At 49.4% G+C, this 17,211-nt stretch overlaps 1 protein-coding gene across 4 annotated transcripts in view; it reads right to left on the reverse strand.

The window, feature by feature from the left end:
- Nucleotides 1-17,211, reverse strand: part of JUP (junction plakoglobin) — a 63,075-nt gene that overhangs the window by 16,333 nt on the left and 29,531 nt on the right. For 3 of the 4 annotated variants that reach the window (XM_077313087.1, XM_077313085.1, XM_077313086.1), the window contains exons 2-3: nucleotides 1,437-1,660; nucleotides 19-272 (exon numbers count right to left, since the gene is read on the reverse strand). In XM_077313087.1, the coding sequence (XP_077169202.1) occupies nucleotides 19-272; nucleotides 1,437-1,653 (471 nt within the window). In that variant the 5' untranslated portion in view covers nucleotides 1,654-1,660. The remainder of the gene's footprint in view (nucleotides 1-18; nucleotides 273-1,436; nucleotides 1,661-17,211) is intronic. The other variant, XM_077313088.1, reaches the window with a different exon arrangement.

Here is a 17,211-nt window from a genome sequence, read left to right on the forward strand (position 1 = left end):
CCCCATGTGCTGCATTACCGGATCCTCGTCATTCAAGAGCTTGGTGAGTTCGGGGATGGCGCGGGTGGCCAGCTCGGCATCATCCTGGTAGTTGATGAGATGCACAATGGCCGACTTCAGCATCTGCGAGGGCTCGGCCAGCCGCTGCACGTTGGTCTGCTGCCCTTCGACCTGGGTGGTGATGAGAAGCGAGCGGTCCTCCACCGTTTCGGGGTACATGGCGGCCCGGATGCGCTGGGCCCGGGTCATGGCCAGCTGGGACTCCAAATCGGCTGCAAAAGAGGAGGGGAAGGACGCGATCAGCACCAAACAGCGCGGGAAGGAGAGCAGCCATTGTTAATCTTCCCGCCCAGGATTCCTATCTGCCGCACAGAGGAGGGTTTCTGGAACAGCCTGGGCTCTGGGAGGAGTGGGACCCTTAACGTCTGAGTGAAGAGATAAGGCGGGAGTTAATTAGCCAGCGCAATTCGGCTGCTGTTAACACAAAGCTGCTTAATTAAAAGAAATAAAAGGAAGAGGGGGAGCAGGGGCTGGATTGCACAAGAGTTTCTTAAAAAAACAAATAACAGAGATTTGTGGACGGCCAGGACTAACGTGGGGAAGGGAGCTGGCTGCTTTGTGGGCCTTCCAGAATCTCAAGAGAGCTGGCATAGTGTAGTGGTTAAGAGCAGTGGCTTCTACTCTATTATTTATTGATTTAGATTTTTATGCCGCCCTTTCCATGCGGCCCAGGGCGGTTTACGTGGAACGTTTTAGGAGACATCGAACATTATATTAAATAACAGTCACAACATAACATAATAGTAACAATTCTAACCATAAATATATTTAACAGCTTACTTTAATTAAAATTAATCTAGTGATTCCCATCCAAATACTGTCTCAGACACACCCTGTTTCTAAAAAGTGCTCTCCTGGGCTACCCTGAAATCAGCTGCATTTTCTCACACATTTTTAGGGGAAATCAAAGATACATGAAGCTCGCCTGGCCTCGACCCGGGTCGGGGCCTTTTCGGTCCTGGCCCCTGCCTGGTGGAATGAGCTCCCAGGAAAGCTGGGGGCCTTGACGGAACTGATTCGGCTCCGCAGGGCCTGCGTGATGGAACTCTTCCACCAAGAGTTTGGCCGAGGCCAGGCTAAGGAAAGATCTACTGCCCTTCCTCTGACATTCTGGCTTCAGTCACCTGCCCTGGGCAGTTGGCAGGTAGGACGTAGGTTTAGTTGGGTTGGAGAAGGTGTGGATGATTATTTTTTTTAAGGGTACCGTTGTGAGGTCTTCTATTGTTGGAATTGTTGATGTGAGCTGCCACGTGTTGGCTGGCCAGGGACTGCAGCATACAAGTTCAACACACAAACACACACACACATATATTGCGGAATTTCAGTACACCAACAGGGATGGGAGTAGCGCCACACACACGTTACAAAGACATTACCCTGAGTTTGGGCCGACTGCCCTCCAGCCTGGCTATAGGTGGTGGTTTTCTTAATGGTGTACTGCTTGCCATAGAGGTCGTCGTCGTCCACCAAGCACTTGCTGCTGAGCGACGGGACCTGGGTGTTGACCCCAGAGTGAATCCCCGAATCGTAGGTGTAAGTCTGCTGCCATTCCGTCACCTTGATGGGCTGCTCCATCATGTTCACCACCTCCATGGCTGCTCTGGAAGAACAGAGACGTGCAACAGGATTAGTGCACGGCCCTCGCGAGCCAAAGGCCCATTGGGGAGCATTGCCCAATATCCAGCCCAGAATTCTAGCCCCAAACCTGGCTACAGAGGCAAGTTTGCACTGATCAAGAATGCCATTTCTGGCTATTCGGAATCCAGCCATTCAAATTATTACGGACTCTCTCATACCATTAGTAACTCTGCCCAGCTCCCTCCTACTGCACCCATCAACGACGTATTGAGCCGGTACGGTGTGGCAATTAAGAATTAAGACTCGCAGCTAGGAGAGCCGAGTTCAAATCCCCATCCGTGCCGGGGAGCTTGATGGGTAACCTTCGTCCAGTACATTCTCACAGCCTAACCTACCCCTCATGCTATCTCTAGTGGCAGAGCATTCCACATGTCAACGCAAGAGGAAGGGAGATTGCGAGGGATTCTTGTATGTACTGCACCCATGGGCCACGCTAAATGCATATTTAGACTCGTATGTGCCAAGTTCACAGTGTATCATCCTCGCGCCATCTCCCGGGGGGTCTATCGCCAAATCTTCAGCCGCCACAGGTGGAATTTTCATCACCACTCACGGCAGCACAAACGTCATAACTTTCCAAAGGGAAGAGTCCTGGAGGGAGGGCTCAACAAGGCTTCAAGCAACGCAGAAGAACACATGTGAGAATCAGTCCAGAGTTGGGTAACTGAGTCAGGTTTTTGTTAGCTCTATAAAATGTGTAAAGGATGCGTCAACCTGAACCCAAATCTGGTTGCAATAAACAGATGAAGACAAAGCAGTATTGAGATGCTGGCACAAGCTTTTTAGCCAACAAAATAAAGATGTGAACATTTCCCATGGCTTTTAAAAGTGTGGAATAGTATTTTTTTTTATTTTTTGCTTTCATTTATTATTATTTATTAGATGGATTCTTCCTAAACCACCCTCACTAACAAGTTTGGGGTGGCCTACAACAATTTAAAATTCTCCATAAATATTAATGAATAAAACGATAAAAGCAATAAACACCATAAAACTATAAACCACAGTGCCCCAGTCGTCTCACTTCTCTGGCCTGTGTCTTTAGGCATAGGGTGTATTCCGGAGGGGGGGAAGCCCAATGATTTTATTTGCCCTGGTCTCAACCACATGCCTGGGGGAACAGCGCTGTTTTACAGGTCCTAGGGAACTTTGGTGGTTCCATCAGGGCCTGCAGACAGCATATTTGACCATGCTGGGGCCAGGACCGAAAAGGCCCTGGCTCTGGCTGAGGCCAGGCGCACTTCTTTTAGGCCAGGGACTGTCAGCGTGTTATCCCCTGGTGAGCTTAGTGTTCTTCTGTAAACATACTGGAGGAGGCAGTCCCACCCTCAGATAAGCAAAGCCCAGATCTTGTGTAAGGCCTTAAAGATCAAAACCAAGACCTTGATCTGGAATTCAACTGGTAGCCTGTTGAGGGCCCTCCTCGGTGTCCTAGCGAGGACCCCAACAGCCACATCTTGCACCAGTTGTGGGTTCTGGGTCAAGGCCAGGAGGAGATCTGCATAGAGCAAGTGACAGGAACCTGGTCTAGAAGCGACTGTCGGCATGGATCACTGGATTTAGGTTTTCTGGGGCCAGAGAGGGCAGGGGTAGTCAACCTGTGGTCCTCCAGATGTCCATGGACTACAATTCCCATGAGCTCACGGGAATTGTAGTCCATGGACATCTGGAGGACCACAGGTTGACTACCCCTGAGATAGGGCACTGGTAATTTCATCTGGTGCAAATGAAAGGAAGATCTGACTTCAAAGACCACCCCCAAGATCCTGATGGAGTGCAAAGTTGCTAGTTGCACCCCGTCAAACCAGGCGAAACATGCTTCCCTCTTCCAGCTCCCTCCTTCCCAGCCCCAGCCCCAGCCCCCCCTCCCAACTCCATCTTTTTGGGGTTTCGTTTCAGGCATCTCTGCGGGAGCCATTCTCCAGTACCACCTCCCGGTACCAAGATTGTGTCAAAAACCAGGAAACCGGTGAAACTAGTTTTCCGTACCACTGCCTTCCCTGTTGCCTCAGTCTGTAAGCTCCTTGGGGCGGGGCACCTGTAACATCTGGAGATATCCATCTGGGAAGCAGCCGAGACACTGACCATGTTGTAATAAAATATTAATGGCGACAGGCCATTAGCATCCATTATTAACCGCAGCAACGCTATTGTCATGGCAACACCCATGTTCAATATGTATTATATACAATGGGGGTATGGATTACATGGATTTTCTTTTTTCCAAAATTGCCTTTAAAACCTATATGAAAGGCAATTGCTGGGGGTAAAACTTTGTTATTTGAGAACGATAAAGTTCCCCTGCAGTTTCTTCCCGATTTGGGGAAGAAGAAAAAGGAGGAACACCCCCACATGCACACACACAAAATTACCACGTCGAGACACACTCATATAAGCACATCTCTACACTTAGAAATTCGTGTTGAGACATGAACGGAGGCGCCAGCCGGGAGAGCTACGTTTCGGTACACCAAGCGACAGCCTCTGTTCCGGTTTCTTGCAGACTTCGGGGAACAAAGATGAGGGCCAGACGGACGGCAGCAAAATTTCGGAAAGGGCAGAAAGCAGCCAGCTCATGTGGAAAGCCTTTGTAGGAGAGGGAGCCAAGGACTGGCGCCTCACTCAGAAGGGACATGTGCTTGTATTCTTATTAAGCAGGGAAATCATCCCGGCAGCCAAGAAGAAGAGGGATGGAGTTCGGAGAAGCTAAACACAACAAAAGAACTCCTGAAAGCATCGCATTTCTAGGGCAGCCTCAAAAAGCCTCAAAATAAAGCAGGTTTTATTTCCAGTACACTCACACACAAACAAAGAGACACATACACACTCGACAGCTTCCAAAAAGAAAACTAAGCAAACCACTGTCGTTTGCCAAGAGGATAGGAGACAAACACAAAAGAACAGCCCTGCTGGATCAGACCAGCGGTCCACCCAGTCCAGCAGCCTGCCTCAGACAGAGGCCAACCAGTTCCTCTGGAGGGCCAACAACAGGGCAGAGAGGCCACAGTCTTCATAAGGACATCAAAAGAGCCCTGCTGGATCAGACCAGGGGTCCATCCAGTCCAGCATCCTGGCTCACAGAGTGGCCAACCAGTTCCTCTGAAGGGCCAACAACAGGACACGGAGGCCAAGTTCTTCATAAGAACATCAGAAGAGACCTGCTGGATCAGACCAATGGTCCATCTAGTCCAGCATCCTGGCTCACAGGGTGGCCAACCAGTTCCTCTGAAGGGCCAACAACAGGACACGGAGGCCAAGTCACCAACGAGTTCCTACTCACCATAATTCTATCAGCTTCTCTTTCAAGTGGGGTCACCCAAGGGATAGAAATCTGATAGGAAGAAGGCTGGTTGGAGTCCTGGGACAGATCTCTGCCCCCCCTCCCCGCCAGCTTGCTTTCTTAGGGCCAGGGAGTGGCTCTGAAGAATGCCTTCTCATTCCCTATCAGCCTCACCCTCCAAAAAGAGCCTGCGCCCAAAGCTAATTCGACAAAGCAGTAACGTGGGAGGAAAGAGATGACAGCTAAGGAGGACTGGGGAGGGGAGGCAGGGAAGAAGCGGGAGGGGGAGAGAAAGGGGCTGTAATCAAAGCCCCCCCATCTTAGAGAAGAGGCACTTTTGGTCCCACCACGTTTGTGAGTGGGTCGGTGGGTGGCTCTTGCATCTTCAGAGGGGCAATGACATCGGTCCCTCCCAAATGTCTCCTTTGCAGAAAGCAAACACCGATCCCAGGTCACAAAGCGAATTCTACGGACGGGGACAGAAACATAACCAAGCCAGGGAACCGGATCACACTGCCCGTCCCCCCCCCCCCGCCCTTGAGAACAAAGGCAATGATGAAAAGACACAAGCCTGCGGGGAGATCTCATCCTCTCTGGCATCCATTCCGGAATTCAGAATCCACACTGAGCTGGGTCAAGGATAAACCTTTCCCTGGCAGGGGAATTTCACACCTTGCTTTTGCTCCAAGCCCTCTCTCCAGGAAGGCTCAACGAAGCCCAGAAATCCAGGGGCACTGTTAAAAGACTAGCCACATTTATTTCAATAGGAGCTCCCCACAGCCTGCTCAATCATACCGGGGGAATTTTTATGGGGCAGTTGGAGGAAGAAATGAGTGGAGGCTTGGAGTGAGCTTTCTGAGGGTAGAAGTCACGTGTAAAGGGGGGAGCCGATTTTGTGGTGTTTTCCTAAAACAGACTACCCCTGTGCCACCATGGCTTAATGCAACAGCAGGTTGCTCCGCGGCTGTAAAAGCAAAGCGTCAGGGTTTTAAAGCGATTCTAGGATGATCTTTTGCCAGCCAGGAAGAATGTATTGAAAAGCGGGGTGTAAAAAAAAAGACTCCTCTTCTTCCTATTTAAGTAAGATGTTGTGCCGTGCACCGCTTCTTGTTCCTCAGCCCATGGGGCTGGATCCTACAGAACTGTACCGCTAGTCACAGTCCCTTCTTGACGAAAGCGCTTCTGCTAATAGAAGAGATCTTGCATGGTTACTAAGGCCTTGACCTCACAGCTCAGGAAATCCCAATCGGGGGTCTGTAGATCACAGCGGGAGGACCAGAGGGGGGTCCCCGCAGCATTTCTCCTCCTGCCTCAGCCACAAGCTAGGGAACCAACCCCTTCCATCGCTCCCCTCCTGACCGTGGGTTTCTGCACGCGGGAGGGGGCGGAGCCTGAGTGCCTACTTCCGCCTTAACATGCCTCCTGTCTCTCCCTCCCCAAGCCTGCCTGTTAATACGAGTGGTGATGTCACTTCCCGTGACATCACACTTCCAGGGGGTGTGGCAGGGAGGTACAGCCAGCTGACATCACTTCCAGGGCGCCTGAAAGAGTATTGAAAAATTGGAAAAGGCTGTCACAGTTCATCAGGTCTCCAGTCTGTACATTCTCATCTTCTCAATCACTATTTTCCCCTCCAAAAATTTCTATATTTTATCTATAAGCAGGGAGAGGGAGAGAGAGAAAGAGAGAGAGAGAGAGAGAGAGAGAGAATTGAGTCCAATAGCACCATTAAGACCAACAAAGAACAAAAATTGAGTCCAGTAGCACCTTTAAGACTAACAAGCACTCGAAATCTCACACCCTGAATAAATCTTTGTTGGTCTTAAAGGTGCTACTGGACACAGTTTTTGTTGTGCTACTTCAGACCAACAGGGCCACCCACTTGAATCTACACAGAGAAAGAATCTTCTATGGACCACTTACTTCTGTATTCTGTTTAAACCTTCCAGCCTGCTCCAAATTGGCTGCATTTTCCACACACGCACGCCTTTTTAGGAATTTGTGCAATCACCAAACTATGCGGAGTTACTCTAACCTCGTTGCATAGGATTGCAATGTAAATGTGTAAATCTTGGAAGGAGCCATGATCAATTGCGGAAACCTACAAGTTTAGCAAAGCAAAAACAACAAAAACCCTCACACACACACAAACACGCCAATTTTGCCAAGTCCAGCTCTCAAAGCCTTGACTGGCGGGTTGGAGGCAAAAGCACTGAGAAAACTTTGAAAACTAAATAACTGCTGCTGGGATAATCATTACCAAATCCGAAATCCTTTCTGAAGCAGAATGGCCAAGGAGTGCCTGGGCAGCTTCTTAGTGTTGGGAAAAAATGACAATTTACAGCTTAAAATAGCCTCACAGGCCGTCATGCAAACAATACTTTCAATTGGACCCAGGCCTTTATTATTACTACACTAAAGCAAGCCCCCAGATACATCTTAATTCATATCCTTGCTCAGAAATAGCTTATGGCTCATCCATTCACCTGGAGCCTCAGTCTCAGACAAGCTGACCACATGGGTTTGTTGTAAGGTAAACCAGAGGAGAAGAGAACCATGTACGTTGCCTAGAGCTTTTGGGCAGAAGACTGGGAGGCAAAATGCAAGAGGTGGATAAATAGGGCCACCAACAAGGCAGTATCTGATTTTTTGGGGGGCACTTCTCGGGTTTAAACCACGCTGCAGGAGAAGCCAATCCAGCCCTAGGATCAAGCTGGCTATTTAATTTTCTTCACAGGTCTATTGGACCTGGGAAAAAATGGGATTTCTGCACAACGCTGGCTCCGAATGCCTTACTGGAATTTGGATCTGGGATTTTTCAGAAACCCCGAACGTTTTCCGAGTCCAATAAACCCAAGCCGAAATACTGAATTTAAAAAACTGTGCACCCCTACCCAGCAATCTTGGCGGCAGCGTGAATAACAACAACAACTTTTTTTATAGCCCGCCCTTCCCGGATGGCTCAGGAAACAAAAGCACAACAGCACAGCTGAGGTTCTGTGCAGCTGGCCAACCATTCCCCTCCCTCCCTCCCTCTTGAAGCCTCCGGACACGCCCAGCTAAATGTTCCAACAATTCCTCTCCTTTTGGCACCAATTCTGCACTGTCCTTTCCCCTCCCACTGCATACGTGGGTACGCTCTGTTCTTCCACGCCAGGCTGGTCAGAGATTCTGGTTTTGGGGTGGTGGGGGCATCATCTGGGCATGGAATTGGGGTCATTGGGTGGGGGCAGGTAGTTGTGAATTTCCTGCATTTTGCAGGGGGTTGGACTAGATGGCCCAGGAGGTCCCTTCCAACTCTAGGATTCTATTTTATTCTGGACCTAGTGAGGCCAACTAAAAAGCCACTGGTAAGAGGCTACACCCAGTGGTCTTTTTAGCGGACGTAGCTCGAGATCCTAAAGTTACTTGAAGTCTGTGCAGGGACTTCAATTTTGGCCAAGGAGGCAGATTATGCGATTAAGAGAATCAAGTGTTCAGGAAAAGTGCAACTCCCTTGCAGCGGAGAGGTGGGCACCATGGACCAGGAGAGGCTGCGTTGCCGAATACTTCTCCCCTCCCCCTAAAAGGGAACGCTGCACCCTGGGAGCCCCACACCTTCGTGATGTGACCTTCCTCCTACCATATTCCCAAAAGGGCAGCGTGTCATTTAGCACAATCGCCTTCAAACACGCGCACACACATCGCTCTACCCTGCCAATTAGGTAGCAGCCCCGAGTAAAAAAGCACACCCGAGTAAACACTACGGCTATATTTAGGGCGCAATTATAACCGTGGGTTTGAGCAGAGTTTAAATACTACTGCAGCTTCTCCTGAGACGCCGTGGAAGCCATCAGGGACGGCGTACCTTTCGCCAAGCAGCTCCTCTTAAGGATTCTCTGGGAGGCAGAGGTGGAAGCTAAGCCTCTCCCTATCTGCGGTGTGGATGTGCCCCCAAAAGCTTGGAATCCAAAGGAGGCCGCACCACTTGTGTGGCCAGGGAAGGAGCTTCCCTCCGCGGAGGGGACTGATGCACACGCCCCAGTTAGGAATGGCGGCAAGCTGCCTCCTTTCTCTTCCCAAAGGAAACCAGTTCGACCAGTTATTCCCGCCTCCAGATGCAGGCTGGTGAGAAAGGGGCTCCTCAGCCAAGAATGACACTCCCTTCACCAGCAGCTAAGCAAGCCGACGCATGATTGGGAACAACAGAACATGAGCACACCCACCCTTGCTCAAAAAACGTCACGGGCCAAGCAGAGAAACAAGATGGGCTTGGAGTTGCATGCTTTGGGCTACTCCAAGCATTATGAGATTCCCCCGGGCAGTGAAAAGTGGGGTATAAATCCAGCTCTTTTTCTTTTATTACCCAAAAAGCAGTTCCAGCCAGGAAACGGGCAGGAATAGTACACAGGGACTGTCAATACACAGTGATACCAGTGTTCCCCCAGCCGCATTGGCTTCTGATCGGGGGGCAGATCAGATTCAAGGGTTTGGTGCCAACCTTCAAAGCCCAAAATGGTCTGGGACCAGAGCATCCTCCAAAGAGCATTAAGACCTTCAGAACAACATCTGCTCAGGATCCTGGCCCCAAAGGAGGTGAAACTGGCCAGGACTTTTTCAGCCCTGGGCTGGTGGCACGCTCTGCCTAAAGAGAACAGGCCCCTGAGAGACCTCTAATTTGGGGAGGCAGGGTTGATTCCCTGCTCTTCCCCATGCAGTCGGCTGGGAGACCTTGGGCCAGTCACAGTCCTGTTAGAGGCCGTAAATGGTACCTGCAGTTTGAGTCTAAAGTAAATTACTTTGGTGGCATGGTTGTTGACACAATGACCCAATCACAGGAGGCCCCAGCCATTTAGGGAACTCCACATCAACCAATGAAGCTAATGAGGATGTAGAGACAGAGAGGGCCACGGGGTTAAACGGCTTTAAAAGGGGATTAAGCAGATTCATGATCTGTGACTACTAGCCCTGGTGACTGAGCAAAATCTCCACATCCAGAAGCACTAAACCTCTGAATCCCAGAGACAACATCAAGAGAAGGGGTCTGCCCCTATGCCCTGTTGGTGGCCCTCCAGAGGAACTAGCTGGCGTCTGTGTGAGACAAGATGCTGGACTAGATGGACCACTGGACTGATCCAGCAAGGCTCTTCTGATGTTCTTAGGAAGGCCTCAGCCTCTCTGCCCTGTTGGTGGCCCTCCAGAGGAACTAGCTGGCGTCTGTGTGAGACGAGATGCTGGACTAGATGGACCACTGGCCTGATCCAGCAGGGCTCTCCTTGTATCCTTAAGCTGCCTTCTACCGAATTGAGACCATTGGTCTTTCAAACACAGTACTGTGTACTCAGGCAGGCAGCCGCTCTCCTGGACTTCAATCAGAGGTCTTCTCACCAGAGATTATTTGGACTGAACCCAAGAACTTCTGCGCGTCAAGCAGATACTCTGCCGCCCGGCCATGGCCTCTCCCTTCCCTAATCAACCTGTGACTACAGGGTGACTCATTGTCAGGTAGCTTTAGGGAGATGGTTATAAAGAACCCCACCCTACACGGAGGATACTTCCTACACAGGTTTTAGAATGATGGGGGAAACCACGCCACAAAAGGTAACTAGAGACTTGGGACTGATGATCTAGGCTAGCTCTCCACTTTATGAAGGCTGGTGTTACAGGCCATGAAGGGCAGGTCATTTTAGTTAATGACCTTTATCTGGAACCACAGTTGGCCAACTGGGGTATCCCTGCAATGAATGAGCCCTTGACGGAGACACACCTACCTCAAAGGCTGTGGGATGAGCACCAACTAATGCTACTGTAAGGCAAAACTTCCAAACAATCTTGAACGAAAGAAAAAACGTCTGTGCATGCTCAGATTGCCCAGGAAAAAGGAGCTAGAACTGGATAAAGCAAGGACTTGAGGAGGGAAGGGTGTTTTTAGCATCCGTGGATTATAGGACTTTCAAGTGCTAATGGTTTCTATGGACACAACTTGACATCTTTCTTTATAAAGCAGCATTTCTGGAGCTCATAATTGGGGCGGAAATTTCCCCCGCAGCTACCTCACATCATGCCTCAAACTCTTCTTAAATACCTTTCATTGTTTAGCTTTGTTTTTTTTTTAAGTTGTTCCGTACTTCCCGATGTTTCCCCCACTTCAAAAGAGGCTTTAAGTACAGCTATTTTTAAAGTCTCCCTGGCAAAACAAAAAACAGAATGCAGCAAGGACGAACATCCACAATGCTGTAAAGCAGGGGTGGCCAAACTGGGGCTCTCCAGAGGTCCATGGACTACAATTCCCATGAGCCCTTGCCACCCAGTGGCAAGGGCTCATGGGAATTGTAGTCCATGGACCTCTGGAGAGCCCCAGTTTGGCTTACCCCTGCTGTAATGCATTTGGAGAAAAGCAGAAGAGAGCCTACAGACTCACCTTTCTTTTGGCGAGGAGGGGATTCCAGCTCTGATAAAGTGAACCCAAACAACACTTAAAAATTCTGAAGTCCTGTATGTCTACCAGTCTTCCAATGCAACAATGATTTATTCTGCTTTAAGAAAATCATCGCTCGTTGTGCAGACATTGTGCAGATTTTAACATTGCAAGCGGTCTACACAGGCAGTCACCGAATCAGACCTTGGGGCCTTCTCAAGGTCAATGGCTGCCTATTTTGACCGACAGGCGCGTCTTTCTCCAGGGTCTTCAGCAGAGGTCATTCCACGTCATCGGAGACCTGATCCGTTTAAACGGTGATGCCTGGGATTGATTTTTGGGACCTTCTGCGTGCCAAGCGGATGCCACGAACACCTCCTCCCCTCCCAGTCTTTCAATAAGGCCATTCCAAATAAATTAGCAGCTTGCCTGGCCACACGCATTGGCCACTGATCATGCCAGGGCTGGTCAGTGAAAAAAGGAACCCGGGTAGTTAGATGCGGGCCAGAACATTACGCAACCAAGAGAAGCGCTGCGAGATCGAAAATCGTGGTGACGGTTGAGCCACGGGATCGCCAAGAGTCGGATATGACTGAGCAGCTAACGTCATCATCGTCAGGTGAATTGGAGCCTGAACTCTCCCTAGAAGCGAAAATGACTAAACCGAGCCTATCGTGACTAAAGTGGGAAGGTGAGTTTCCTTGGAAAAGGCAATAGTGCCAGGAAAAGATGGAGGCAGCAGGACAAAGAGGACGATGCAACAGATGCAAGACGAGAGGGATTCGCTCAGCGGAGGAAATCGCAGCCGTCGGCATGCAAGGCTGTTCATGGCAGGAAGTTTCGGGTGATGTCAATTCAGAGGGTCACCAGCTGGGAGCAGCTTAACAAAGCTGTAAAATGCAGCTGGCTGTCAGCATTTCCTTTAATCCAGCCTGGCCCTGTGAGTCACCCCCAACGACCAAAAGGGCTCAGCAAACAAACAAGTTCAAGAGCTATCCGGAAAGAGCTCCGGGCTGCAGGGTCCCCCGGCCCCACCCCGGCAAGGCAATTCCAGCACCCGTCTGCACAGCAGCTAAGATGACGACTGGGAACGGAAATGGGAACGGTTCCTCCTGCCTTGTTCTTGGTGCCAGATCTGAGATCCGCCACAGCCAGTGACCACTGAGGGTATCAGGTCTCTTTGGCACAACGGATTCTGATTCTGATTTAGATTTATTACCCACCACTCCCGAAACCGGCTCATGGCGGGGTACAATTTGTCCACAATAAAACCCCTTGTTGTTATGTGCGAAGTCGTGTCCGACCCATCGCGACCCCATGGACAATGATCCTCCAGGCCTTCCTGTCCTCTACCATTCCCTGGAGTCCTTTTAAGTTTGCACCTACTGCTTCAGTGACTCCATCCATCCACCTCATTCTCTGTCGTCCCCTTCTTCTTTTGCCCTCGATCACTCCCAGCATTAGGCTCTTCTCCAGGGAGTCCTTCCTTCTCATGAGGTGGCCAAAGTATTTGAGTTTCATCTTCAGGATCTGGCCTTCTAAAGAGCAGTCAGGGCTGATCTCCTCTAGGACTGACCGGTTTGTTCGCCTTGCAGTCCAAGGGACTCGCAAGAGTCTTCTCCAGCACCAGAGTTCAAAAGCCTCAATTCTTTGACGCTCGGCCTTCCTTATGGTCCAACTTTCGCAGCCATACATTGCAACTGGGAATACCATAGCCTTGACTAAACGCACTTTTGTTGGTAGGGTGATGTCTCTGCTTTTTAGGATGCTGTCTAGATTTGCCATAGCTTTCCTCCCTAGGAGCAAGCGTCTTTTAATTTCTTTGCTGCAGTCCCCATCTGCAGTGATCTTGGAGCCGAGGAAAATAAAATCTGTCACTATCTCCATTTCTTCCCCATCTATTTGCCAGGAATTGAGAGGGCCGGCTGCCATGATCTTTGTTTTCTTGATGTTGAGTTTCAAGCCAACTTTTGCACTCTCCTCCTTCACCCGCATCAACAGGCTCTTTAGTTCCTCTTCACTTTCAGCCATTAGAGTGGTATCATCTGCATATCTGAGGTTGTTGATATTTCTCCCTGCAATCTTGATCCCAATTTGTGACTCCTCTAATCCCGCCTTTCTCATGATGTGCTCCGCATACAAGTTAAATAGGCAAGGCGACAGTATACAGCCTTGCCGAACTCCTTTCTCAATTTTGAACCAATCCGTGATTCCATGTTCAGTTCTCACTGTTGCTTCTTGACCTGCATATAAATTTCTCAAGAGACAAATAAGATGCTCTGGTATTCCCATCTCTTTAAGAACTTGCCACAATTTGTTGTGCTCCACACAATCAAAGGCTTTAGCATAGTCAATGAAGCAGAAGTAGATGTTCTTCTGGAACTCCCTAGCTTTTTCCATGATCCAGCGTATGTTGGCAATTTGATCTCTAGTTCCTCTACCTCTTCGAAATCCTGCCTGTACTTCTGGAAGTTCTCGGTCCACATATTGCTGGAGCCTAGCTTGTAGGATTTTGAGCATAACTTTGCTAGCATGAGAAATGAGTGCAATGGTGCGGTAGTTTGAACATTCTTTGGCATTGCCCTTCTTTGGGATTGGAATGTAAACTGACCTTTTCCAATCCTGTGGCCATTGCTGAGTTTTCCAAATTTGCTGGCATATTGAGTGTAGCACTTTTACTGCATCGTCCTTTAAGATTTTGAATAGTTCAACTGGAATGCTGTCACCACCACTAGCTTTATTGTTGCTCAGACTTCCTAAGGCCCATTTGACTTCACATTCCAGGATGTCTGGCTCCAGGTCAGTAACTACCCCACTGTGGTCATCAGGGATGTTAAGCTCGCTCTTGTATAGTTCTTCTGTATAATTTTGCCACCTTTGCTTAATCTCTTCTGCTTCTGTGAGGTCCCTACCATTTTGGTCCCTTATCATACCCATCTTTGCATGAAACGTTCTCTTCATATCTCCAATTTTCTTGAAAAGATCTCTGGTCCTCCCCATTCTATTGTTTTCTTCTATTTGTTTGCACTGTTCATTTAAGAAGGCATTCTTATCTCTTCTAGCTTTTCTCTGGAATTCTGCATTCAATTGGGTGTATCTTTCTCTTTCTCCCTTGCCTTTCACTTCCCTTCTCTCCTTAGCTATTTGTAAAGCTTCCTCAGACAGCCATTTTGATTTCTTGCATTTCTTTTTCTTTGGGATGGTTTTAGTTGCTACCTCTACAGAACCCAATTAAAACACGCTAGGGCAGGGGTAGTCAAACTGCGGCCCTCCAGATGTCCATGGGCTACAATTCCCATGAACCCCTGCCAGCGAACTGGCAGGGGCTCATGGGAATTGTAGTCCATGGACATCTGCAGGGCCGCAGTTTGACTACCCCTGCTCTAGGGCATAAAACCATGCAGCAAAAAAAAAAAAAAAAAAAAAAAAATCAATATCCCAAGTAAATTCAACCCCCTAACACCCCCCCCCCCATCCCCAGTAACATCTGAAAAGGAAGTGAGAAGAAGGGGCATGGATGACACACAGCTTGGAGGCAAACAGGAACTGGATCAGCGCTCAAAAAAGGCGAGGGGAGGCTAGTTCTACTGCTGACTAAAGCAAGGAATTTCCTTTTATGGGCACCCTGAGACAGCTGAACCGAGAGTTCGTTTTCGAGTCTGAAGCACATTCCGGCTTTCTTCCTCCCCCTCCCCTAGCAAGGGCTGCTGAATCAGAGATCCGGACTGGATGGGACAAAAAGGGCAGAGAGAGGAGGACGCTGGTGGAAGCCTGGCTTGAGAATCGTCTGGATTGCATCATCCGGAAGAGGGGTGCATCATCCGGAAGAGGGGTGGCCAAATGGTGGCCATGGCCTACGATTCCCATGAGCCCCTGCCAGCACATATGGGGACTGTAGTCCATGGACATCTGGAGAGCCACAGTTGGGCCAGCCCTGCCCTATCGGGTCACTGTAGGGCCAGCTGTGACTTGAGAACAGGATGGATGGATGGATGGATGGGTAGGTGGGTGGGTGGACAAAGGCAATAATAATGTTACCAAGAAGCGTATATATTGTGATTCTGCGGGAGTGCAAACCCTCCCCAAGAAGAGCATCGCACTGGATGCCCAGTTCATGTTCTTGAAATCTGCTTGGTTTCATTTGTTTTTAAGGTCTCTCACCCTTGCTGTTGCATAAAAATCTTTGGGCAGCCTTTACAGAAATCCCAGGGGACCGGCAGATGCTTAAACTGGATCTCCAGTGACTGGAGTAAGTGTGTGTGTGGCTTCCAGGCTCCCCCTGACCCTCCCTATGAATAAGTCAACTGGTATAAAAATTTTGAGAAACAGTAAACCGGCCCAGAGTAAACCTGTGTATATTCACTTCTGTGCATTGTTTAATCGGTTTACAGAACTGAGCACAGAATTGGTCTCCCCTGATGCATACCACATTCACAGCTAACCACATACACTCAATTATCAGCAGCTCGTTTCCCTGGCTTCCCCAAGTCCTGGCTGTGGACTGCCTGCCACATTATGCGCCTGGAATGGCTAAGCCCACCCCGAACATTTCCTGAAGCACCCTACCTGCTTGCTGTGCACCATTTCCCCCCATCAACTCTCTCCCTAAACCCCACCATGTTATACTCCTCACATTTGACTCACAAAGTGAGTTCGTGCTCTATGCAAAACACCACTTACATCTAGCGACCACAGGGAGTTGCACTCAAGACACACATTATGGCAAACTCCATCTCCTTGAAAGCATTTGCAGAACGCCCCCTTTCAAGGCACCCAGGAGAGCATGGCTAGCGCAAAAGAGCTGAGGCGCAAACTCAGGAATGAGTTACCTTTGTCATACTGGAAAAGTGTGAACAACCCCCCTTCCCCAAGCTTAGACTTGGTGTTTTCTTCTGAACCCAAGGGCAAGGCTGAGGGGAAAATCCCAAGGCCACCCTAGACCACCCAAGCTTTGGAGGGTGGACGCTAAGACATCAGTCTAGGGGAGGCCAAACTGTGGCTCTCCAGAGGTCCGTGAACTACAATTCCCATGAGCCTCTGCCAGCTGGGGACCCTCCCCTCCCCAACCCCTCCAGACGCATCATTGGCCATTGTGTAGTGTGTGTGGGGGGTCAACATGACCATATATGTGATATTTTTAATACATTTAAAATGCATTAAAAATTAATTATCCCCCAACCCATTCGGGAAACCCTTCTGGAGCCACCAAGAAACCCTAGGATTTCACAAAACCCTGGCTGAGAAAGCCTACCTTTAGGAGGTCACCGTGAGGTGTTAAGAACAAGATTAAGAATAAGCACGAGACAAGAGAGAAAAGTTGTCAAGCCGGGTGAATCACTCCTAAGAAACCTCCTTGATATCCCTAGGTGGCCGTGTGAAGAAATCCAAAAGTTCAAAGAAAGTTATGGAGCTGAAGGAAGAGGGGAGAAGTTTACCTGCCATCACAGCGAACGCTCTGAACGGCTGCTCCAATGGGTGGAGATTTCAAAAAAGGCCCAATGGACTGCAGACACAACCTGTTCCAGCCCCACTCCAGGCTAAACGATATGACACCACCCTATGACCCTACGCTCCGAGCAAGCTATTGTTCTCCCTCTGGAACAAGGTCGCCATTTCAAGCTGACAAAACAAATGTCAGCACATGAGGCGTCAGCATTTCCTCCGCTGCCGTGGAAGAATGCATACAGAAGGGGCTTCTGGAAACCCGCATGCTCACAGCTGCACTGCAGCCCCATGGAACTGAGGCTGTCTGGGACAGAGAGCTGAATTCCTCTTGGGCGTTGGTCAATTTTGCTGTGGACTGATAATTGCTCCCCAACACCCCCACATCTATGCA

Source organism: Paroedura picta, chromosome 16 (assembly GCF_049243985.1).
Source record: "Paroedura picta isolate Pp20150507F chromosome 16, Ppicta_v3.0, whole genome shotgun sequence".
Lineage (NCBI taxonomy): Eukaryota > Metazoa > Chordata > Lepidosauria > Squamata > Gekkonidae > Paroedura > Paroedura picta.